This window comes from Choloepus didactylus, chromosome 17, assembly GCF_015220235.1.
Source record: "Choloepus didactylus isolate mChoDid1 chromosome 17, mChoDid1.pri, whole genome shotgun sequence".
Taxonomy (NCBI): domain Eukaryota; kingdom Metazoa; phylum Chordata; class Mammalia; order Pilosa; family Megalonychidae; genus Choloepus; species Choloepus didactylus.
This window is the reverse complement of record NC_051323.1, coordinates 46293988-46318725: the sequence shown is the minus strand read 5'-3', so window position 1 is coordinate 46318725 and position 24738 is coordinate 46293988. Positions and strand designations below refer to the sequence as shown.

At 35.7% G+C, this 24738-nt stretch overlaps 1 protein-coding gene across 1 annotated transcript in view; it reads right to left on the bottom strand.

Annotated features, from left to right (window-relative positions):
- SRBD1 (S1 RNA binding domain 1) overlaps positions 1-24738 on the bottom strand; it is a 281240-nt gene that overhangs the window by 225209 nt on the left and 31293 nt on the right. Inside the window, exons 5-10 of the mRNA XM_037806820.1 lie at positions 22624-22790; positions 18641-18758; positions 16238-16376; positions 8411-8507; positions 6977-7112; positions 2097-2200 (exon numbers count right to left, since the gene is read on the bottom strand). Coding sequence (XP_037662748.1) covers positions 2097-2200; positions 6977-7112; positions 8411-8507; positions 16238-16376; positions 18641-18758; positions 22624-22790 — 761 coding nt within the window. The remainder of the gene's footprint in view (positions 1-2096; positions 2201-6976; positions 7113-8410; positions 8508-16237; positions 16377-18640; positions 18759-22623; positions 22791-24738) is intronic.

The window sequence follows — 24738 nt, the reverse complement described above, 5'->3', positions numbered from 1 at the left end:
GTGTCCCTCTTAGCTGTAGCTTCTCTTCAAAACATCACTCACAGCTGCACTGAGTTCCTTCGTTATGTCAACTCATTTATATGGCTCCACTGATCAACTCAGACCCACCCTGAATGGGCGGAGCAACACCTCCATGGAAATTTTCCAATCACAGTCATCACCCACAGCTGGGTGGGGCGCATTCCAAAGAAACACTCAAAGAAATCTAATGAACACTGATAATGTCTGCCCACACAAGATTACATCAAAGATAATGGCGTTTGGGGGACACAATATATTCAAACTGGCACACACGGTATGTGAATATGTCTCAATAAAACTGAATTTTAAAAAAATCTATTGAATGACTATTGTCTCCACTCCAAGTGCATACTTGCCTTTGAATCATGTACTAAACAAATATTTAACTATTCAAAGATTGGTTTAATTAGTTTAGCATTTCTATTCTCTTTCTATGTTTTATTTTTATGCAACTATGTGAGAGAATTCTGTTCAATTTAAGTCTACATACAACTGGAGAACAGTGATTAATTAGCTAACAAATAATGCCTACAGGACTAGTAAGATCATAGCAGAATCATTTAGTGATTATGGAAAATATGCAGGAAGACAGGGATAGAGCTCTGGATCCCAGTCTCTGAAACCAGAAACTCCAATGAATCAAGTCAACACAAAAATCCACAAGCTCAAAAAGACAAGTTCAGGTCATTATACAATCTAATTCACGCACAACGAACGAATTGTTGAGATCTTTCCTTCACGTGTTTTTTTGTTTAAAGAACATATACAAAACCTTGGATGATCAGGGGTCTCACAAATATAATAACTATTTCAGAATCTGAAGAGTGTACAAATCTTATTTATACTTATCCTCTTGTACCAGCAACCTACAATTTCAAAAGCTAAATTGTTCAGTTACTAAATTTGGTGCTAAATATTATTTTTCATACCAATGCATTAGTATTAAATATTCCCTACTATTCTACTAAGTTAATAAACATTCCATTTAAATCACTCATTGCCTTAATTATTTAGTACTTTATATATTTATAGCATGATAGTCGGTAAATGGTACCATCATTTATCTACCTAGTTGTTAAAGCAATACTAGTGTAATGTTTTACTTCACCTCTCTCCCTAACGAATCCACCCACCATCGAATCAGATACTTTGTCTTATAGATTCTTCCTCTTAAATATTGCTCATATCTATCTACTTGTTTCCTGTTGCTACCACCCTAGACCAAGCCATCATTATCTCCTGCCTTGACATCTATTCTTGATTCGTTTGAAATAATTCTCTAAACTGCAGCCAGTGATCTTAAACTGCAATGTGATTACATCACTCCTCTGTTTAAATCCTTTATTGGTTTCTTCAAGATAGAGAACAAAACCCTTAGAATACCTAGAAATCCACATATAATCTGGTCTGTCTGTCTATATCTCAATTCTCATTTCTTGTCACTTCCTCGTCTCTCTCCTATTTTTGACCTACATATGCCCACTGCCCAGATGCACTGGGGTCCCTGGTTACAAACTCTAATTGTACACTGCACTTCTCCTTTGTAAATTCTCAACATACTCAGTCTCCTCCTTATTAAGGTATATTGTCACCATGGACAGAAGCTAAACTTGGTTTATAGGCTGACTGCCAACATTTAGCACAGAACTTGAATGAATGGGGAAGGGAGAAAGAAGGAGACATAGGGACAAAAAGGGGGAAAAAGATGAAGAAAACACTCATCAAGTAAACATCTCCAGTCATTCAAACGTGTCTATGAAAAAATTCTTTGAGAACAGTCATTTATTTCTCAGACAAGTATTTCAGCCCCAGGAATTATCAAATTAATGCAAAGAGAAACCTGTAGAACCTCACTAATAATTATATCATTATACCATAGTGATGCAACATGTTGTTCTATAGATTCAATAACACTACCAATTATTCAATTTAAGTGGTAAGTAAAATATAGACAAAACCCTGTCATCATTTCCTTTTTTTTTTTTTAACTTAATGGACATCTTTCCATACCTGAGATCTCAGTGTGTTATTTTTAAAAGGAAAAAAGGAAATTCTGCCAAAATCTACCAACAGACCTGTTTTGGATACACCATCTACAGAATTCATTCTTCACTCCATCAGATATGTTGACCTTGACTGTCAGTATCTTCAAATTTTCTCCACGGTTCATTGCCAGAATCTGAGTGCAAACAACATATATGGCAAAGACTGATAAATTTTGCCAGTCAATATTTTTTGCTAGCCATCCCTAGAGCTACATCAATTTTCTATTCACCTATTTATCAAGAATTTATTCAAAAATAATAATTTCTTTATACTTTTTTCAAATAACCTACCTCACTAGTAAATTAAACCATACCACACACTTCAAAAATAAATTACAGGTACAAAGCCTATCATATACACAGGAAGAGACTTTGGTGAACTAAAAATATCATTTCAGATTCTACTAAAGTTTTTTTCTCAACCAGAGATGAAAGGTGAAATTTTTATATTGGAAAGATATTTACTAAGATAAATACAGATAATCAAAATTCTAAATGAAATATTTAATAGCTAATAATTGTTACATTTATTGAGCATTTACTAATTAGCCAGTCTAAGTACTTTAAATACATTATATTATTTAATCCTCATAATTACCAGTGTTGTATGTATTATCACCTTCATTTTACTTATTTTTTTCTGAGTCTAACTGTCACAAACTACAGTCCTAGAAAGCGGCAAAGGAGGAATTTAAATTCAAATCAACATGTCCATGTTCTTAATTAATGGCATATTAAAAGGCGACAGTTTTAAACCATATTGAAAACACTCCTTAAAGAAGAACACTTAACTTATATTTTTAATAAAATTAAATATTACTTAAGCCTAAAGCCTTCTAATCTTTTTCATTATCCTCTCTTCAGAGCAGTAAAATGCACATGGAAGAAAAAGATAAATTTAAAAAATCGTTTATAGAGGTCTTCCAAGTTTGGAGAACAGCAGCAGTCTCCTGATTAAAAATCTCCCCCTCATCCTCCAAAAAAACCAAAACATCAATAAAGAGACCAAACAAAGTAACACAGGGCCAACATCTTCAGCACTTCCAGAGAGAGAGACTTAGAATGGCATCAGATTTTTCAAAAGCAATGTATTAAGCAAGGCAACAGAGAAGCAACATATTCAAGGAATTTAAGGAAAGAGAGTGCAAACAAGAAATACTGTACCAAGCCAAGCTGTCTTTCAAGTATCAAGGCCATAGAAAGACAATTTTGAATGCACAAGAACTCAGAGAATATTATATACCTTTACCATTCTTGAGGAATATACTAGATCAAGGGTCAGCAAATGAGAGTCTAAGGGCCAAATCCAACCCATCTTCTGTTTTAGTGAATAAAATTTTATTGGAACGCAACCACGCACATTCATTTACATATTGATTGTGACTGCTTTTAAACTACCATGCAAGAGTTGTACAGCTGTGACAGAAGCCAACTGGCCCCCAAAACCTAAAATATTTACTCTCTGGCATTTTGCAGAAAAAAATCTGCTGACCATGTATTACACAATGAGCTTCATTCACCTAAAATAAAACTGGAGGATTTTGAAAAAAGGGCTGAGGGCAAGCCTTTTATATACGTAACTCTAGGGTTAAAACTAAAATAAGGGTGCACTCAATTTCCAATTACAAGGCATGTATTAAAAGCCTAATCTCACATAGACTTCAAGCTAAAAAGTATTAAATGAGATTAAGAAGGGCACTTTAGAATGTTAAAGTTTTGGAATAAAACAAGGGACAAAGAAACTGCACTTTAAAGTTATTGTTTGAAGTGATGTCACCTAAAATGGCGGTACTTTAAAACTCCACTCCTCCAAAAAAGCAATCAATAACCTGGCAAAAACTATAAAAATTAACTTTTGCAGAACTGTAGAATCTAATCAAAAACTTACAACCAGGGAATACTTACTAAAGGCAGAAGGTACCATATAGACCTTATTCTCAAAGAATTGTGCTTTTGTGTTTTGAGCTGTCTGATGACTCCCCGAAGAATCACCTTAAGGGGCTGCCCTTGTGTTGCCTGCCTCAGAGTTTCTCCAGGTGCTAGTGGCTTCCTGGATGGCATCTTTCAAAAGTTTTTAAAAGCAAATGTATTAGCCACAGCCACCTGGGGTAAGGGATAAAAGTCCAGGCAAGGAATGGATAGATAAAAAGCCTAGGAAGGGATAAATTAGAGAAGGAGATACTTGTGGACAAAAGGGCTTTTTAAAGCTCATATGTATACCAACAAATCTACAAGTCCACGCTGAAGCCCTGAGTTGGACCCATCCCCAGAGGACCTGAGAAGACACCTGGGCTTTCACCCCTGGTTGTCTTTAGGCTCCAGACAAGCAGAAAGTAAAGGCTCAGGCAGAGTTGTAAATGACCTGCTATGTGTTAAAGGAGTACCCCAACACAGAGTCAAGCTGCAAAGACTGGAAGAATTGGTTTTTGTTTTGTTTTTGTACTTCAGGCATTTAAGGAAATCACTGTCAAATCCCTAGCTGACCACTAAGCTAACAGAACAAATACTTCAGTTGCCACGAACAACAACGAATACAGACTTTACAAAAATAGTTTAGAAAAGTCATTAAACAAACAAAGAACAACCCAGACAAGCAGCAAAAACAAACCCTAGCAAGGGGGAAGAATCTAATTTCCAGGGTTGCCTCATTATAACATTAAAAAATGTTCAGTTTTCAACAAAAAATTACAAGGCATGCAAATAAACATGGAAGTATTACCCAGTCACAGGGTAAAAAAGGAATGAATAGAAACTGTTTCTGAGGAAGCCCAGATATTGGGCTTATTAGACAAAGACTTTAAATCAACTGTCTTAAATATTCTCAACGAACTAAAGGAAACTATGGACAAAATACTAAAGGAAACCAGATAAACAACATCTCAACAAACAGAGAATATCAATAAAAAGATACAGTTTATAAAAAGAAACCAAATACAAATTTTGGAGCTGAAAAATGATGTAACTGAAGTTAAAAATCCACTCAGGGGTTTAACCACAGATTTGAGCAGGAAGAGGAAGAATCAGCAAACTTGAAGAAGAATGAATTGCGATTATCCACTCTGAGTAACAGAAAGAAAAAGGAATGAAGCAACTTAAACAGAGCCTAAGAGACCCATAGGACACCACCAAGTGTGCAAACATATGCCTAATGGAAGTTCCAGAAGGAGAGTAGACAGAGAAAGGGGCAGAAATAATTTGTGAAGAAATAATGGCTGAAAACTTCTCAAATTTGGTCAAAAACAACCTACATATCCAAGAATCACCCTCTAAGTGGATAAACACAAAGAGACCACACTGAGATATTATTGTAATCAAACAGTCAAGGCAAAGACAGAGAGAATTTTCCCTGTATGATTTAAAAATCACATTCCACAATGTCCATGTAGCCTGTAACTACACTCAGGAAAACTTTAAGAAACTGAAAAACTGAATTAAAAAACTGTATATAATGTGCTGAGCCCTCTGTCTTGGGGCTGGCCCCTATGAAGCTTGTTGCTGCAAGGAGAGGCTAAACCTGCTTATAATTGTGCCTAAGAGTCTCCCCCTGAGTGCCTCTTTGTTGCTCAGATGTGGCCCTCTCTCTAACTAAGCCACCTTGGCAGGTGATCTCATGCCCCACCCCACACATGGGACCTGACTCCCAGGGGTGTGAATCTCCCTGGCAAAATGGGATATGACTCCCGGGGATGAATCTGGATCCAGCATCGTGAGATTGAAAACATCTTCTTGACTAAAAGGGGGATGTGAAATGAAATGAAATAAAGCTTCAGTGGCTGAGAGATTTCAAATGGAGTCGAGAGGTCACTCTGGTGGACATTCTTATGCACTATATAGATAACACTTTTTAGGTTTCAATATATCGGAATAGCTAGAAGTAAATACCTGAAACTACCAAACTACAACCCAGTAGCCTTGACTCTTGAAGATGATTGTATAACAATGCAGCTTACAAGGGTGACAGTGTGATTGTGAAAACCCTGTGGATTGCACTCCCTTTACCCAGTGTATGGATGGATGAGTAGAAAAATGGGGACAAAACCTAAATGAAAAATAAGGTGGGATGGAGGGGGTGGTGATTTGGGTATTCTTTTTTTGTTTTTATTTTTTATTCTGATTTTGATTCTTCCTGGTGTAAGGAAAATGTTCAAAAATAGATCGGGGTGATGAATGCACAACTACAAGTTGATTGTACACCATGGATGACCGTATAGTATGTGAATATATCTCAATAAAACTGAATTTAAAAAAAAACTGTATACAATGACAATTAATGAACAGTTTGTACAATTAAGTGAGCATTCTCACATTATATACATATATATATATTAAATATTTTTATTGTGAAATATAACATATATGCAGAAAAGTGATACAAATTTCAAAATACAATTTAACAAGTATTTACAGAGCAAATTTCAAAGTACAGTATGAGTTATAGTTCAACAATTTCAGGTATTTCCTTCTGGCTGTTCTAATACACTAGAAACTAAAAAGAAATATCTATACAATGATTCAGTAGTCACAACCCTTGTTAAATACTAACTCCTCAGTTACAACTCTCACATTATATTTTATTCTAAATCAAATATTTCTGGTTTATATTTCACATGGAAAAAATCCATAATTAAGCTCAAATCCAAGTATAGTGGGAAGAAGAATCTAATAGGAAAAATCACCAGCCAAAAAGTTACAATACCCTGAGTCATAATTTGTAGTGTCACTTCTCTGGGTCCTGAGTTCCAAATTTGTAAAATAGGAGGAATATAATAATATTGTAAGAATTTATATGAAGAGAAAAGAAAATAGTTGAATTAAAATACTTTAAACTCTTAGTTAGTAAAGTAATAGGTAAATCCAAAGTATTAGAATTATTAGTACTAGCAGCATTCATAAACAGTTTCCTTATTTACCTGATGATGTTGGATGTTTCTTATGTTGCATGAAAAATTCTGGTAGAGCAGAAACTTATCAACATCTTTCTCATTTACCTTTTTGGAGGATACTTTTGCAAGAGATGACTGGATACATATGTATCTATTTTGGCACCTGTTCAAAGTCACAAATGTTCAAAAAGCAAGCAGTTAATAATATGCTTTAGTGAAGAAACTTATATGTAAATAAAAGCAGCAGAAAAGTTAAGCTAATACCAAGGGAGTTCAGGATTTTCTTTTTTTAAATGATGCCCAACTATGAAAATACTACTGACCTATTACCAGAGGGCCCAATTCTTCACCTATTTATACCAACAAATGTCCTAATGATTTATTTATATATCAACCTAGCCTCACTCCCCACCCATAAGATGCCTAATGGAGTTCAGATACCATCTGCAGTCATGCAAGACACCAAAATTATCTACAGAAATCAGATCAACAACTCTAGCCTAGATATATCCTCCCATTCTAACCACTGAGTTAGGTAATCACAGCTATTTAAAAGCTAAAAAGAAGAGGATATGTCAAGACATTTTCAATAAACAATTTATAAAACTGGGTCAAATAGCATCATAATTACTTTTTAAAACATTTAAAAATCTGGTCAATTCTCCTATTTCAATTCATTATAAATAGGGTCACTAAGAGAACAGAAAACGTTCTTTCCCTTGTATTCAAAACCCTAACAAGTATCAGTAGTCACCTACTTTATCTCCACCTTTCCTCTCCTCTGCATGGCTCACAGCTAGAGATGAAGAGAGAGAGAGAAGAAACAGAACTCTGGTAGAAACATGTCTTCTCTTCTTATTTACAGAAGAGAAAGAGTATGTAAAACGATGGTTTCAAATTAATTGTTTTTTTATGATGTATAAAATCCACAAGCCAAAGTGTGGTCTAAGTTAAACAACTTTAATCTCTTATAAATTGGGACCATGATACTATGGATAAGATGCTCTCCCCATCAGCTGAAATTCGTCTTGGCTGCTATTACACACATTCTCAAGTCAATCCAATCACTGATAAACAACAGAAAAGAACTATTACAGAATTAAGTTTATACATCCCAATATGTTTAAAAAATAATACCATCCACTCTAAATGAATGTGAATCTCTGTCTAGTATATACTATCTAATGCAGTGGTTTTTAAACCGAGTTCATCAGAGCCCTCCACTGAAGTGCCTCAGTCTAAGGAGGACGAGTAGACCGAGTTCCGGGCTCCCTGCCCAGAATTCAATTAACGCAACTTTACTTTTATCTGTTTTATCTATTAGAGTTCTGTTGTTTGAACAAAGAGTTCTGCTACTAAAAAAGGAGTCGGAAAATAAATGGTTTTTAATGAACACTAGTGTTAGCACTAACCTTAACAGCATGATTACACAAAGCAGAAAACTATGAAAGAGTTACTCACAATTTCCGAATGAAGTCAAGTGTGTCTTTGTCTTTAGCAATCATATCTGCTAAAATATGCTGCACTCCTGTTTCAATATCCTGTAGCACTGAAAGCCCTTTAGAAGAAAGGTAAGAGGGAAAACAAAAGCAAAACCTGTAAGATAAGTTTTAGAGTTTATAATTAAACCACAATAAATTTATTGCAGTCAAAATAAAACCTTAAACTGACAAACTTAAAATAGAAAAGGATCATAGCAGTGACTACCTTCCTTCCGCATCAAAAATGAATCTCTACATAATATATATCCTAGTGGTGAAAAATGCAGCTCTGGAGCCAGCTGTCAGGTTTAATCCTGGTTCCACCACTTACCAACTGTGTGATTCTGGGAAAATTACTTGACTTCTCTGTGTCTCAGTTTTCTATGTAAAGGGAATAATAACAGTATTTCCTTCGTGGAGTGGTTGCAAAGTTTAAAAAAGTTATGGGAAATATGTGTTAATAAAATCATAACAGTACACCATTTCTTCCTAGTTACAAAATTTCTTCTTTACAAGCAATTTTATTAATACTCCTTCTTTGGCTTATGAGGCATTTACTTATTCACATTTTTAATGATCTATTTGAATTCTCAAATCTTGTGAACAATCAAGCCCTGCACAAAACAAGAGCCACGATGTGCCTGGTCATCTTTAAAGTTGAATAGTCTGCCATTCGGTGCATTAAGTTTTCTCCAAGTGCTTCTGGTTTGCTAATTTACAACAGCAAATGTTAAAAATCATGGCCCCTGTTATATCAACTTATTCTATTACAGAGATTTTTTACATTGTTTTCTTTTGTTTCTTTTGTCCATCATTCTATTTGGTAGTTTTTGCATTAATGCCTCAATTACAAAAACACTAAGTATCATAAATGTTTTGTTATGAGTAGAGTTTTAATGATTAATAGGCATAAAAGCCAAAGAGAACAAAATAACAAATTATTATGGAGTAATTTATAAAGAAAATGCTTTATTGGGCTGTTATAATTAACGTTGGCTACCAAAATAGCTGTACTTAATTTTTTAAATTTAATTTTATTGAAATCGTTCACATACCATAAAATTATCCAAAGATCCCAAGTGTACAACCAATTGCCCACGGTACGATCATAGAGCTGTGCATCCATCACCATAATTAATTTTTTTTTTCAATTTTTAGAACATTTTCATTACTCCAGAAAATAAATAAAGACAAAAAAAGGGAACTCAAATCCTCCCATACTCCTAACCATGCCCCCTCCATTATTAACTCCTAGTATTGGTATAGTACATTTGTTACTGTTGATGAAAGAATGTTAAAATACTACTAACTGTAGTATATAGTATATATACTATATAGTATATAGTTTGTAGTATATAGTTTGCAAAACTATATTATTAACTTCTAGTTATAATGTCATACATTTGTTCTAGTTCATGAGAGATTTCTAATATTTTTACAGTTAATCACGGGCATTGCCCACCACAAGATTCCCTGTTTTATACATTCCCATCTTTTAACCTCCAACTTTCCTTCTGGTGACATACATGACTCTGAGATTCCCCTTTCCACCACACTCACACACCATTCAGCACTGTTATTCTCACAATTTGCTACTATCACCTCTGTCCATTACCAAACATTTAAGTTCAATGTAGTTGAACATTCTGCTCATAATAAGCAACCGCCCCTCATTCTTTAGCCTCGTTCTATACCCTGGTAACTTATATTTCATGTCTATGAGTTTACATATTATAATTAGTTCATATCAGTGAGACCATGCAATATTTGTCCTTAGGTGTCTGACTTATTTCACTCAATATAGTGGCCTCAAGGTTTCTTCATCAACCCATTTTTTTAAACACAGTTTTCTTCACACACCATACATTACATCCTAAGTAAACAATCAATGGTTCCTTGCATAGTCACGTATTTATGTATTCACCACCATCACCACTATCTATGAAAGGACATCTCCATTTCTTCCACAAAGAAGGAGGAAGAGTCAAAGAAGGTAGTGGGACAAAAGAAAAAGAAAAAAGAAAGAGGAAGAAAAAAACCAAAACATGACAGCTAGGAAGCAACAAAAAGAAAGACAGAATTAAACTAAAGTAAAATAAAGAGTTAGACAACATTGCCAATGCCAAGAGTCCCATACCCCTCCCTTACGTCCCACTCTTATATGCATTTAGCTTTGGTATATTGCCTTTGTTACATTAAAGGAAGCATAATACAATGTTTTTGTTAACTATAGACTCCAGTTTGCATTGATTGTATTTTTTTCCCAATACCACCCTATTTTTAGCACCTTGCAAGGCTGACATTCATTTGTTCTCCCTCATGTAAAAACATTTGTACATTTTATCACAATTTTTGAGTACTCTAGGTTTCAATGAGTTATACAGTCCTAGTCTTTATCTTTCCTCTCTCCTTCTGGTGTCCCACATGCCCCTAACCTTCCTCTTTCAACTATGCTCAGTCATCTTTGTTCAGTGTACTTACATTGATTGCTGTGCTACCATCACCCAAAACTGTGTTCCAAACCTCTCACTCCCATCTTTTCCTATCTGTCTGTAGTGCTCCCTTTAGTATTTCCTGTAGAGCAGGTATCTTGTTCACAAACTCTGTCATTGTCTGTTTGTCACAGAATATCTTAAACTCTTCCTCATATTTGAAGGACAGTTTTGCCGGATACAGTACTCTTGGTTGGCGGTTTTTCTCTTTCAGTATCTTAAATACATCACACCACGTCCTTCTTGCCTCCGTGGTTTCTAATGAGAAATCTGCACATAGTCTTATCAAGCTTCCTTTGTATGTGATGGATCATTTTTCTCTTGCTGCTTTCAGGATTCTCTCTTTATCTTTGACGTTTGATAATCTGATTATTAAGTGTCTTGGCATAGGCCTATCAGATCTATTCTGTTTGTGGTATGCTGCACTTCTTGGATCCGTAATTTTATGTCTTTCATAAGAGATGGGAAATTTTCATTGATTATTTCCTTTATTATCGCTTCTGTCCCTTTTCCCTTCTCTTCTCCTTCTGGGACACCCATGACATGTACATTCATACGCTCCATGTTGTCAATTCAATTCCCAGAGACTCAGCTCATATTTTTCCATTCTTTTCCCTCTCTGCTCTTTTGTGTGTAGGATTTCAGGTGTCTTGTTCTCCAGTTCCTGAGTGTTTTCTTCTGTCTCTTGAAATCTGCTGTTGTATGTCTCCATTGTGTCTTTCATCTCTTGTGTTGTGACTTTCATTTCCATAGATTCTGCCAGTCATTTTTTCAAACTTTCAATTTCTACCTTATGCTCACCCAGTGCTTTCATTATACCCTTCATCTCTTTTGCCATATCTTCCCTAAACTTTCTGAATTGATTTAGCATTAGTTGTTTCAATTCCTGTACCTCAGTTGAAGTGTAAGATTATTCCTTTGACTGGGCCATATCTTCATTTGTCCTAGTGTAGATTGTAGTTTTCTGTTGTCTAGACATCTGGTTTCCTTGCTTACTCCAATCAGGTTTTCCCAGACCAGAACAGGCTCAGGTCTCAGAAGAGGGCAATATTCAGTATCAGGTTTCCCTGAGGGTATGTCTTAGAAGACTGACACACCCTGTGAGGCCTCTAGTTGATGTGCTTTTCCTAACCTGCCCAGCAGGTGGTGCCTGTTAGCCTGTCACTCCTGACTGGTATAAGGAGGTGTGGCCCTTTTAGTTTCTGTTTTGGCTGTTTTCCCCCAGGCTATGGGGTCTGGTTCTGAATGGAAGGCCGGTAGTAGAGCTGGGCACCACCTCCTTCCTCTTAGGGAAGACACATCCCCTAGGGAGTTATCATCTGCATTTAAACAGGTTCTTTGTCTCTCTGATGCTGCTATCTCCACCCTTGTCTGGATCAGAGCACTGCAAACTGAAAATGGCTGCGGCTCTCTCCTCTGAGCCACTTAGGTTGAAAGAGAAAAAGGGACAGAAAGTGCCCTTTCAGGGCCAGTCCATACCCCCCCCACCTTTTCACCCATCAGCCAGAGATAGTACCTGGTCTTCTGGGCTCCCCCTCCCAGGACAGAGAAGTCTTCTGGCTCTTTAAAGTCAATCGTCACTAAAAGCCTTTGTCTGCTTGTTGGGGATTTGTACCTTGTATTGAGTAGTCCACATTTGTTAATTAAAATGCCAGTTGGAGCTGGACTGAGGTATATTTGCTTGTTCAGAGAGTGCTGCTTTCTACTATAGCAAGGTTTTGCAGTTCGGGCTGCCGTGGGGTGAGGGGGCTTCTGGCGTAGTTCTGCAGTTTTTACTTATAAATTTTATGCTGCAATCTCAGGAATTCCTCCCAATCCAGGTTGGTGTATGAAGTGTTGACAGTCATGGTTGTCTCCCAGCAGTTATTCCAGATTGTTCCTGGCTGTTTATTAGTTGTTCCAGAGGAACTAACTAACTTCCACTCCTCTCTATGCTGCCATCTTCCTCCTCTTGTACTGAATTTTAAAGAAATTTAAAGAAAGAAATTTGGCCATTGAAATTAATGGTAATTATGTTTACATTTTAAAAGAATTTCCCTATGGGGGAATTTTCAAGACAAATGACCTTTGAGAGGTGGAAGTTTGTATACGTAAAGCACCTAGAACAGTTGTGGCACAGAGTAAGTATGCAAAAAATGTTTGCTCATAAGTTAGCAATCTCTCTAGAACAATCTTCACTAAAGAAACCCATTCACTGTGTACTACGTCCTGGAGTCCCAAAGCACCCCACCACAAGGGTGGTTCCTTAGTGGTAAAGATGGAACCTACAATGAAAACCATCAAAGGACACAGAGAAGAGATTACAGACTTTGCCATAACAAAGGGCCTTTGAAAAGACTTTATCATTTTGAAGGCAAACAATTTGGAAACCTCATGTAATTAAAGTTCTATGCTAGAGCTCTAGAGCAGTGTGGTGGATTGAATTAGACATGTTTTTGATCTTGATACACATTCCTGTGGGTGTGAACCCATTGTAAACAGGATCTCTTAAAGATATTATTTTAGTTAAGGCGTGGCCAACAGAATGAAGTTTGGTCTTAATCTGGATTTGAAATCCTTCATAAGCAGAAGAAATTCAGACACAGAAAGGGCCTTGGGGAGGAGACAAAAGAATGAAGTCAACAGAATTCCTAGAGAAAGGAGAGGACATCACAATGTGATAGGAAAGCCAACAACCCAAGGATAGCTGGCCAGCTAGAATACTACTGACCCCAGGAGGAAGCAAGCCTTCTAGCCTCTGAAATCGTGAGCAAATAAATTCCTGATGTTTACACCAAAACCAGTTTGGGGTATTTGCCATAGCAGCTTGGAAAACTAAGAAAATCAGAGTTTTATAAATTATATACTGTGGACCCTAAAATAAAATCACTTGGTTCTCTTATAAATGTAGATTCCTAGAGTGTGTGAATCTATTATTTTCTAGAGCATCCCAGATTATTCTGATAGCCATTAAAGTTTTTAAAAATCAGTGCTGGGAGGTACCTTCAGCTACCTTCAGCTGTGGTTCTTGATGGGAAGTAGAAATTATCAGAATCATTTGGGAAGCTCTTTCAAATTACATATCCCCTGTCAGTCTAATTAAGAAGAAAAAGGATTGGAAAAGGAAGAATTCTGTGTTTTGAAAAAAGCTCCTTTCTCCAATCAAAGAGAATTTAACTTTGGGGTTTAATACAGTCAAGAATAACAGGAGTTTCAAAACTTTGGCTCCTCAGTATAAACAGGAAGGAATAAGATCCAGAGAACCAGAAAACTTGTTTCCCTTGCCTTGTGGTGAAATCTCTCCAGCTACAGAGTCTCCAAATCTCCATAGCTATAACAAAAAGTGAAGAGCCAACATTTCTTTTCACTTTATCTAAACTAAGGCTACCGCTTCTTACATACAACAGAACAATCAGCTAGTCCTCCTGGTATACAATATAGGGATGTCCTGGATCTCCCAGGACATAGTACATTTGTAGTACAGCATAACTTTTTGATTCAGACCAAATTCTTGTTGGTCTGTGGTAAGCAAGAAGTCTCTTCTATGTGTGTGTGTGGGGGGGGGCGGCTAGAAATATCTGGTTTCTTAAATATTTCTTTGAGGAATGATGGAAATAGTTCTTTACAAAAACAATAATAGAATTGAGTATGTGTGCAGCATAAAGAATAAGGAGACAGAGAGAATGGAAAAACATTCGAAGCAAATTTTTGAAAGTAGGACCTAGCTGGTTTGGAATTATGAAATAAAGAGGGAATGAAACAAATAGAAAGTCCTACTATGTCTGCTAGTACTGCTATAATTGTGCTGGGCACTGACCTATCCCCATTATAAGAAGTTTCACCATCTGTCCATCGTCTTGTATTCCAAGAGCAGCACCACAGATGACAAGCAAAAGAAATACGGTTATCAAAAACCTACTCAGTGGAAACTCAATTGAGTGTGGGAACTAAGGAGACCTCTGTTACCAAAGGGGCTGGAGGGTTGAAGGAAAAGAAAGGAAGATGACCATAAGGAGAAAACCAGAAATAAAAACAGGCAATAAACCTTTGTATACCTAACATTCTAAAAGCTCTGACATTCCATTCTAATAGAAATGCTTGGCTGCTTGGCCTTATAGTCAAGGCTGCTGTTAAAAGATTAAATGTTACAACAATTTGAAAATCTAACTATAAATGCACATAAAAATAAAAAAAATTGAATTTTACTCACTCCAACCCATCTCTAAATTCAAATCATCCTACTTTGCTTTTTCTTATTATTATTGCCCTTTTCAAAACACATATTAAGATATGTGTATTTGTGTTTTTATAGACACACATACTCAATTTTTTAAACCACAAACTCCTATTTTTTGAATTATTTAAAACAAAAAAAGGTTAAAGTATGTTATGGTTTGCTACAGTTTGGTACAAACTGTGGATTTCGTTATCAGAGAGTGCCCCCTACAGACATTTAAGTTTCTTACCTTAAACAATCAACAGAAGGCCAGAAGAAACCAGAATGAGAATAGGGATACAATCAAAGTATCAACTCCCCCTTCAATCCTAACAGAGAACTTCTGAAAAAAGCCACTCTAGGGCTCATTTTGACAATAAAACCAGTGCATCTTATCAGTTGTCACTTTCCTTGGCATTTTCTTAAAAACACTCCATCCCCTCCCCAACCGGGTGCACACATAAGGATAGGAAGATGCACTTGGAAATAAATTTCAGAAAAAGACAAACTATACTGTTGGAGAGTAGAAGTATGGGAGCAGGAATTAACCTTAAAATTCATACATGTTAAAATTGTTAAAATTCTTTTTAAAAAGCAAATACAACTTCTATAATTAAATTTTTAGAAATAGAATAAAACCTTTAAAAAACAATAAAGGACAATCTTTATACCTTGCAATATAAAAGGATTTCTTTAAAAAGAAAAAAGCAATTATCTTAAAAGAAAAATTAATACATTGAAAAGATTAAGACATTTACCATTGCAAAATTAAGACCTCCTATTTATTAAGAAACAGCATAAAAAAAGTGAAAACACAAGTTATGAACTGGGAGAAAAGACTTGCAACATACATAAATGACAAGGTATATCTAAAAAATACTTATAAATAAGAGAAACAACTAAATAGAGTTGGGCAACAGACTAGAGCAGGCATTATCTCAGAGAGTAATGAATAGCTAAGCAGTGGGAATACAGGAATTTATTTTATTACTTATTCCTTACAGGCTATAATCTTCTTTTGTATAGTCATTACTTAATGAAAACAAAATTTTTAACACAAGTTTTCAAAGTTAAAAAAAAGAGAGAGAAACAGAATGATCTCTGTAAGTCAAGTCCATACCTTTCACATCAGGTCTAATATAAGAAAGCAGATTGAGCGCCCCTGGATTCTCAAGCAGTGTCCTGGCTGCTACTTCTAATCCCAACTGTTTTGCTCTCTGGGCTTTGGTGCCTTTGTTCCCAGTTTTATATGGGGCTGACTAGAAAGAAAGTTCGGAAGACAAAATACATCATTCCATTCCAAAAAGCAAAAGTTAAAAGTTAGAATACAAAATTAGAAAACATGCCAACAATGCTAAAGATACTGTTTTCTCAACTCTTTCCTCTTCCCCTAGAAATGAATTAACACTAATTAGATAATAAATGCTTACTGTAGAGGTTGTTCTTTATCTTATTCTTCATATTTTTCTTTATGCTTAAAATTAGTTATTTGTTCGGTTTCACCCATCTTAAAAAGTCATTACCTGGACTGTCAGGTCCTCTCCTTTCCTTAACTAAGCTCCTCTAAAAGGTGTCAACATTCAGTACCCCTACTTTTTAACTCACATTAATTACTCAACCCATTGTCATCTGGCTTCAATTTTTCCCACACACCTTGCCAAAAATGGTATTTCAAAGATCTGCAAAGATTCCCTAATTGCCAATCTTTATCTTACCAGACCTCATTGCTGCACTTAATTATTTAACTACTGATCATCACCTCCTCCTAAAACTTTCTTCCCTTGTTTTCCATGGTACCATCATCTCCTGATTCTCTTCATACTTCTCTGACCATTCTATCAATGTCTCCTTCTTGGGTTCTCCCTTCCTCCACCCACACTTCAAAAATTGGTGTTTCCCAATGGTCTATCCTGACATGCTCACCCCACAAACTCTTCTTGAGTGAGCTTTTTCCATTTCACATGGTTTTAAATACCAGCCATATGCAGAAGATGTCCATATCTGGATCTCCAGCTCAGCCCTCTCTCTAAAGCTTCACCTGTGTAGAACCCACTCTCCCTCTTCTCCTCTTAACAGAGACTTCCTTGAGGACAAGAACTATGTATTACTCATCTTTGTAAACCCAATGCCTGACACAAAAAAGGCACCCAACAGATATTTAACTGAATAAATATTTTGTTTAATTAAATAATCACGGCTGATGACTTTAGCTTTCTATTTCCACATCTTCTTTAACCATAAAAAGACCCAAATCTGTCAGGGATTGATTTGCGTGATGAATGTACCACTATGTAATGGTACTGTGAACAATCGAAAGTACGATTTGTTTTGTATGACTGCGTGGTATATGAATATATCTCAATAAAATGAAGATTAATAAAAAAAAAAAAAAAAAAAAAAAAAAAAAGACATAATGCTGAGCAAAATAAGCCAGGCACAAAAAGAGACATATTGTATGTTACCACTAATGTGAATTCTGTGAAAAATGTACAATGTTTTATACTGTAGAATGTAGGGGACCTAGAGATACCAATTAGTGGAGGGGGAATGATAATCTAATAAGAACAGATAAACTATGGAGGGTAATCTCAATGTTATGGGAATGCTCAGGAATGATTATGGTTTGTAAACTTTCTTGGATATAGTAAGATCATGTTGGAAGCAATAGAGTTATTTTAGGTTTTTTTTTTCTCTTATTCCTTTGTTTTCTTAGGGGTTGTTAATTTTCTTGGGGTATGGTAGGAACATGTTGGAAGCAATGTAGTTATTTTAGATTATTTGTTTTTCTTACTCCTCTGTTTGGACATGGTTTATTAATTTTCTTGGGGTATGGTAGGAACATATTGGAAGCAAAGTAGTTATTTTAGGTTATTTGTTTTCCTTAATCCATTGCTTTGTTTGAAATGTTGTGGGGTTTTTTTTGGTTGTTGTTTGCCTGTTTGTTTTTAATTTTTTGATAAACAAAGTTAAAAAATTGAAAAAAAATCAGTAGAAAAATGGGAGTAAAAACTAAATGACAAATAGGGTGGGATGGGGGGATGGTTGGGGTATTCTCTTTTCACTTTTATTTTTTATTCTTATTCTGATTCTTTCTGATGTAAGGAAAATGTTCAGAAATAGATTGTGGTGATGAACGCATAACTATATGATCATACTGTGAACAGTTGATTGTATACCATGGATGACTGTATGGTTTGTGAATATATTTCAATAAAACTGAATTAAAAAAAAAAAAAAAACAAAACAACTAAAGGAAGAATGGAGGACAATTTGGATCTTCTGTTTTTACTCTTTTTTTTAATTCTTGCTTTCACTTTTTCTGGTACAAGGAAAATGTTAAAAAAACAGATTGGGGTGATGAATGATGGTAATGTGATCAATGGATTGTACACTTTGGATGACTGTACAGTATGTGAATAAATCTTAATAAAATAAAAAATAAAACAAAAACAAACAAACAAAAAAAGACCCAAATCATAATATATTCTGATAGTAATAACTAAAAGATAAAAAGGATTCTTACCACATGCTCTAGTTCTTCAAAAGTTTTGCAGTTCAGCAAGGCTTTTAACAAACACTCAGACATCTTTCCCTCCTTCTTAATTTTCTGGATGGTACTATGAACCTTCTTTGCAACAGCCCTGAAAATAAAAACTTTTATAACATACAAGATCTACATATAAAAGCATTTTTTTTAAAGCTATCTAAAACAGACTGAAAAGTTGCAGGTAGAGTAAAAATAACTTTATTTTTTTCTCTTAATAATTTGAGAATAAGTTACCATCACTCCCAAATTATATGCGTACTTCAGTATGCATATTTCCTATAAACTAGGAAATTCTCCTACATAGCCACAATAAAATCATCAAAATCATGTAATTAATACTGATCTGTCACTACCACCTGTGCCGGTTTGGATGTATTATGTCTCCCAAAATGCCATATTCTTTAATGCAATCTTGTGGGGTCAGTCTTATTAGTGTTGATTAGGTTGGAATCATTGGATTAAGTTGTTTCCATGGAGATGTGACCCACCCAACTGTAGGTGATAACTCTGACTGGATGATTTCCATGGAGGTGTGGCCCCACCCATTCAGCATGGGTCTTAATTAAATCACTGGAGTCCTATAAGTGCTCAGAAAGAAGGAGCTCAGTGCTACAGCCAAGAGAGACATTTTGGAGATGGCCATTGAAAGCAGACTTACTGATACCTTTGCTCTGGAGAAGCTAAGAGAGGACAAACACCCCAAAGAAACATTTTGAAGAATGCACAGGAGCTGAGAGAGAAGCTGGAACACAACCTGGGCTCAGCAGACACCAGCCACATGCCTTCCCAGCTAATATAGGTTTTCCAGATGCCACTGGCCTTCATTTGGTGAAGGTATACTCATGTTGTTTCCTTAAATTGGACATTTTCATGGCCTTAAGACTGTAAATTTATAACCAAATAAAACCCCTTTATAAAAGCCAATACATTTCTGGTATTTTGAGTAACAGCAGCATTAGCAAACTGGAACACTACCTAATCCACAGATCTCACTCAAGTTTCAGCAATTGTACCAATAATGTCCTTTATAGTGCATTCAGTTCAGAATCATGGGCTACATGTAGTTGCTACGCCTCTATAGTCTCCTTCAAGTGGAAAGAGTATTTCAGTCTCTCTTTGATTTTCAAGGCCTTGATACTTGTGAAGGTCGCAAGTCAGTTACTTTGCATAATGGCCCACAGTTTGGATTTATCTGATGTTTCCTCACAATTAATTAAGACTGAACATCTTTGGCAGGAACACCATAGAAGTAATGCTGTATTCTCACAGCCTTCTATTAAGTAGCAAATGATTTTGATTTATCCCATTACAATTAACTTTAATCATTTGATGAGGGTAGCATCTGCCCAGCTTCTCCACTACACAGGCACTCTTTATTCTCTTTGTAATTAAGAAATATTTTGTGGTGAGGTACTTTAAGAGAATGTAATTATTCTGGTCCTCATTAAACTTTCAATTTATTTACTGATTTATTTATATCACTCTGGACTCATGGTTTCTTTCAGTGGGTTATAATTCACCCAGCACCTATAATTGGGTTTCTAAATGCAATTCTTTACTAAAAGGAGCTAGCATTCCAGGGAGAAAAGTACAAGATTCCAGGAATCAATGTACAAAGGACCAATGGATAAGTAGGGGAAAGGGCCGAGGAAGGGCACAGTAGTTCCACCACTTTACAATGTTTTTCACTGTGAGATATAATCCTATTGTTGTATTTAATGCCTCTCATTATATTTTATTGCCTGCTCCTGTTTACAGGATCTCCCCAATAATGGTATTGCTAAAATGATGGGCAAAATTAAAGAGATGTTAATGTGAATTATTAAAAATGACTGACGGAAAAGAAAATTAAATCTACTTATGAAAAAGAACTAAAAACAGAAGACAGTAACCTGAAGAGGAACAATATATAGTCCTTAGATTATAACTTGTGCTATATCTTTTAGAGTCCTGGTAGCTCAAGACCATGTTTCTGGTGGCTGAAGCCTATATCTATTGGCCTGCAAGTGAGGAGGAGGAGAAGCACCTTTAGAAAAAACATAGGAAACTTTTCTTACTATCCAGGATGATCCTATTAATTCACTCTTTTAACAGTGACCCACAGCAATAAATATATTTTACCTTACAATTCAGTACACACATCTACATTATATAATTTAAACAAGTTTCGTGAAACAATATTTGCTTTTACTACATAAACTACATTCTGATATTTTCTATTCTCTACTTCATTTTAAAGTGGTAATGACCCACTCAATTGGATTAATGAATGCAATTCATTAATGAATAGCAACCAATAGTTTGAAAACAATGCTCTAATTAAAGAAAATACGGAGCTTAAGAAAAAATCAAGACCATATCTCAATACCAAAAAGCAATCTCAATATGATATAAAAGGAGCTCCTAAAAACCAAGTCAATGCTCCCACTTACTTCAAGGAATATTCCTCTACTAATATTCAATGCATTCCTCTATTAGTAGATACCCAGGGAATGGAACACTTTTGTCAGAGAAGGGTATTTTAGAGAAAAAGAGAATAGTAATAATCTTGGCATACAGCTTCAATTTGTCCACCACACAACCAAAGAGTTAAAATATCTTTGATTTTTTTAAGCAAACTATTCTTCCATTTGTGCCCCCTTCTCCCATTTCAGATCCTAAAACCCACAGACTTGTTCATTATTTTGCTTTCAACTAAACAGAAAGCTTACTTCAGTATTTGTACACTGTTTGCCTTCCAGATGTGGCCTGGAGATTGTTTTACTTAACTCAGACAATTTTTACATAAAAACCCAGATTACCAGTTTTTCAGAAATAGAAAGAGTTGCACACTAGGTAGATAATCCTGCTGTTAGTAATCTGCTGCAGATGATTAACGGCTGTCCTACTTAAACAGGTCTTGCAATCTTCAGTTCTTATCTCTTGCTGCCTGATCATACTAGCCCTGCCCTGGAGGGTTTGCATGTCTGACCACTTGATTAGCTAGAAATGTACACTTTTGGATTGGTTGACTGATTCTGCCTCTCACTGAAACATAATTTTACATATTTAGCAATTTAATTCTCCTGGCACTAAAATGAACTTCAATAAAAGTGAGTGAGGTAGAAGTTCCCCAACAATCACAGAAGTTTTTCAGATTTGTTCTAACTAAAAACAACTTAGTTCTTTCAGGAAGCTTAATGGTAGGATTATTTCCAAATTTAATCAGACCTTTGTTGGAGCTCTGAAGAGCATACACACAGCGCCTGACAAGAAGGAGCCATGTAAAAACTGTGTGAATGGTGAACAGTGTTATAATAGACCCTACTGAATAAAAGAGTTTTATAATCTCTATAGTCTTAATATGCACTTTTCTGAGTTATTACAGTAAGTCCAGAGGCATAATTTTTAAAAGACTAGAGAACACCAGGGTTCTTTACATTTTAGAAATATACAAATATACCTTTAAACGAATGGAAAAAAGAAATATATACATTTCCTTCCAAATTCTATTCTGCCAAAGAACTCTCCATTTAAGGACTTTATTCCAGTGTTAGGAGGACAGTTTTATACAAGCTGTTACAAGATTTAGACTAAAATGTACTTTTCTGAGTTTCCTACTGATAGAGGTCTAATTTTGCCTTTATACAAAATCATTTCTATGAGAAAAGATGGCAGTTAATTCTAAGGCTCACACTTTCATTACAAACCACCTTTTTGTGATAAAAACTTACGTTATGTAGAAATACACCAGCAGAGGGACTCCATACTTCTAAATAAGCAAAATAGGATTAACTTGCTCTGTCCAAGAGGACTACATCTAGATTATACATAGTATAATAATAATAATAGAAGGAAACAAAACACTGGAACTGCCAAAATATACTGTCATTCACTTCCTCACTGTTTCTCCTCACTGGTGCATACAATTTTTTTCCCTTTTACACTATCTCATCCCTAGCTTCTCCCAAGTTTCTTACCGCAACTCCTCTAGAGTTTGTCGAACTTCTCTCAAGGAATCAGCATCAAGGTTATTAATGAGCTCCTTTCGATAACGTATAATGAAGGGAATTGTGTTGTCATCATTAAAGAGACGAATGACATTGGCACAAACCCAAAGTTCAATATTAGTTCTCTCAGATAAAACCTGAAAATTAAAGATACTTGGTGATATAAAGTTCTGAAAATTAAGCATCTATATTATAGCATATGGCTTAAAAAATAACATCAAATAATGTTCTCCAGGCACTTAGAAACTCCTTTTGGAGTTATTAAAAAAAAATAAAACTATGTAAAAACTATATATAGATGTTGCCAACCATAACAGTCAAATTAATTATAGCCATTAATTAAATAAAATCCAATCAAAACCATTCTATAGCATTCAAATTCTACAGGTCTCAAAGAAAAACCCACTTTTCATCTCTGAGATTGAGCAACAAAGATCAAGGAGTTGGTAACTCACAATGTTAACATAAGTGAAGGGCAAAGGCACTTTCAATCATTGCTAATGAGAAGGTACATTGGTATAACCTCTGGAGGAAGAACAATTTGGCAATATTTATCAAAACGTACACTGCATAAACTCTTTGACACAGCAATTCCACTCCCAATACATTCATACTACTGAAAATATATTATTCATAGTAATTTTTTTAAAGAATTGTTTCCAGCATAGAAAAAATTAGCAAATAACCTAAGTCTATCAATGGGAACTGGTAAATAAATTATGATATGCCCATACAGCAGAATACCATGAAACTATTTAAGAATATGAGGCAGCTCTATATGAACTCTTACTGAATGATTCACAGGAACTTGCAACATTGCTTACTTCTGGGAAAGGTAACTGGGTGGCTGAGAGACAAAATAAAAACCCTTCTGTATCTTCTGAATTTGTATCATGCACATATACTACATACTCAAAATAATTAATTGTTATCCAAAACAAAAACAAACAAAAAAAAGTCGATAAGTCTTAGCAAAATATACATGAAACAGCTTTCAGTCAACCAAGATGGTGCCATAAGATGCTTCATGATGCCGTCTCACCACAGAAAGTTTGAACAACCTACAAAAACTGACAGACCCATCTTCCTCAGAATTCTGGAAAACAGGCAAAGAGTTGCAGTAACTAGGCAAGGGTTAAATCAAGAAAATGCAGCTTTAAAAAAAATAGGAAACGCTCATGGTACCCTTGCTGCCTCCTCTCCCATCCCCTCCCTGGCACCATGTGAAGCTACCCTACACTCCCAGTGGGGGTCGCTGCTCATGTTCTGGAGGGAGAAGAGCAACCCCTACATGCACACTGGGGTACCTGTATGTCAGTGTCAAGCTAGTGGGTGGCAAACTGAAAGACTGAACCACTGAACCAGGACACTTACCCTCTGGCTCACACTTCCAAAACTTGCCCTGCAGGCAGAAGCAGCTTGCAGACAGCTAAAGCAGAGCTAGAAACAATTAAGTCAATATGGCCTGGGGCAAAGGATTGCCTGAATTAAGGAATATAATAGAACACTTGGGAAGGGGGGAGTCTATTTCATAGGGAGTAGAAAGGGGCATTCCAATTCCTATGAACAGATGAATTCCTAAGGCCACTAGAAAGCACAAGCCCGAGATAACATGAAGGTTCAGAAAAAATGGAAAGGACCCTACACTTCACTTTCACCTTGTGCTGAACTTCTTGACAGGAGGATTAAACTGAAGGATAGTGTCAGCCAACTCAGGGCCAATTTGCCAAGTGAATGAATGGTATTTCTTGAGGTGGTTTGTTTCTTTTTGTTAGCTTCAATACAACAACATTGTACTGAAAGTTCCAGCCAGGACAATTAGGCAAGAAAAATAAATAAAAGTCATCTGAATTGGAAAGGAAGAGGTAAAACTTTTCATTTTGCAAATGTCTTCCCAAATCCTACTGATTTTCCAATTCCTAGTTTACATTCTTTGGGAGGGAATCACACTTTGTACTTTGCAGTCCTTGGCAATACACTCTTTTCTGCTTTGGCGTATTAGAAGCAGGTTTCTATTACTTGTGACCAAAAGACAAATGGCTAAGGCAGGGCCATTTTCATCTCTTTCTCTGAACAAAGATTATG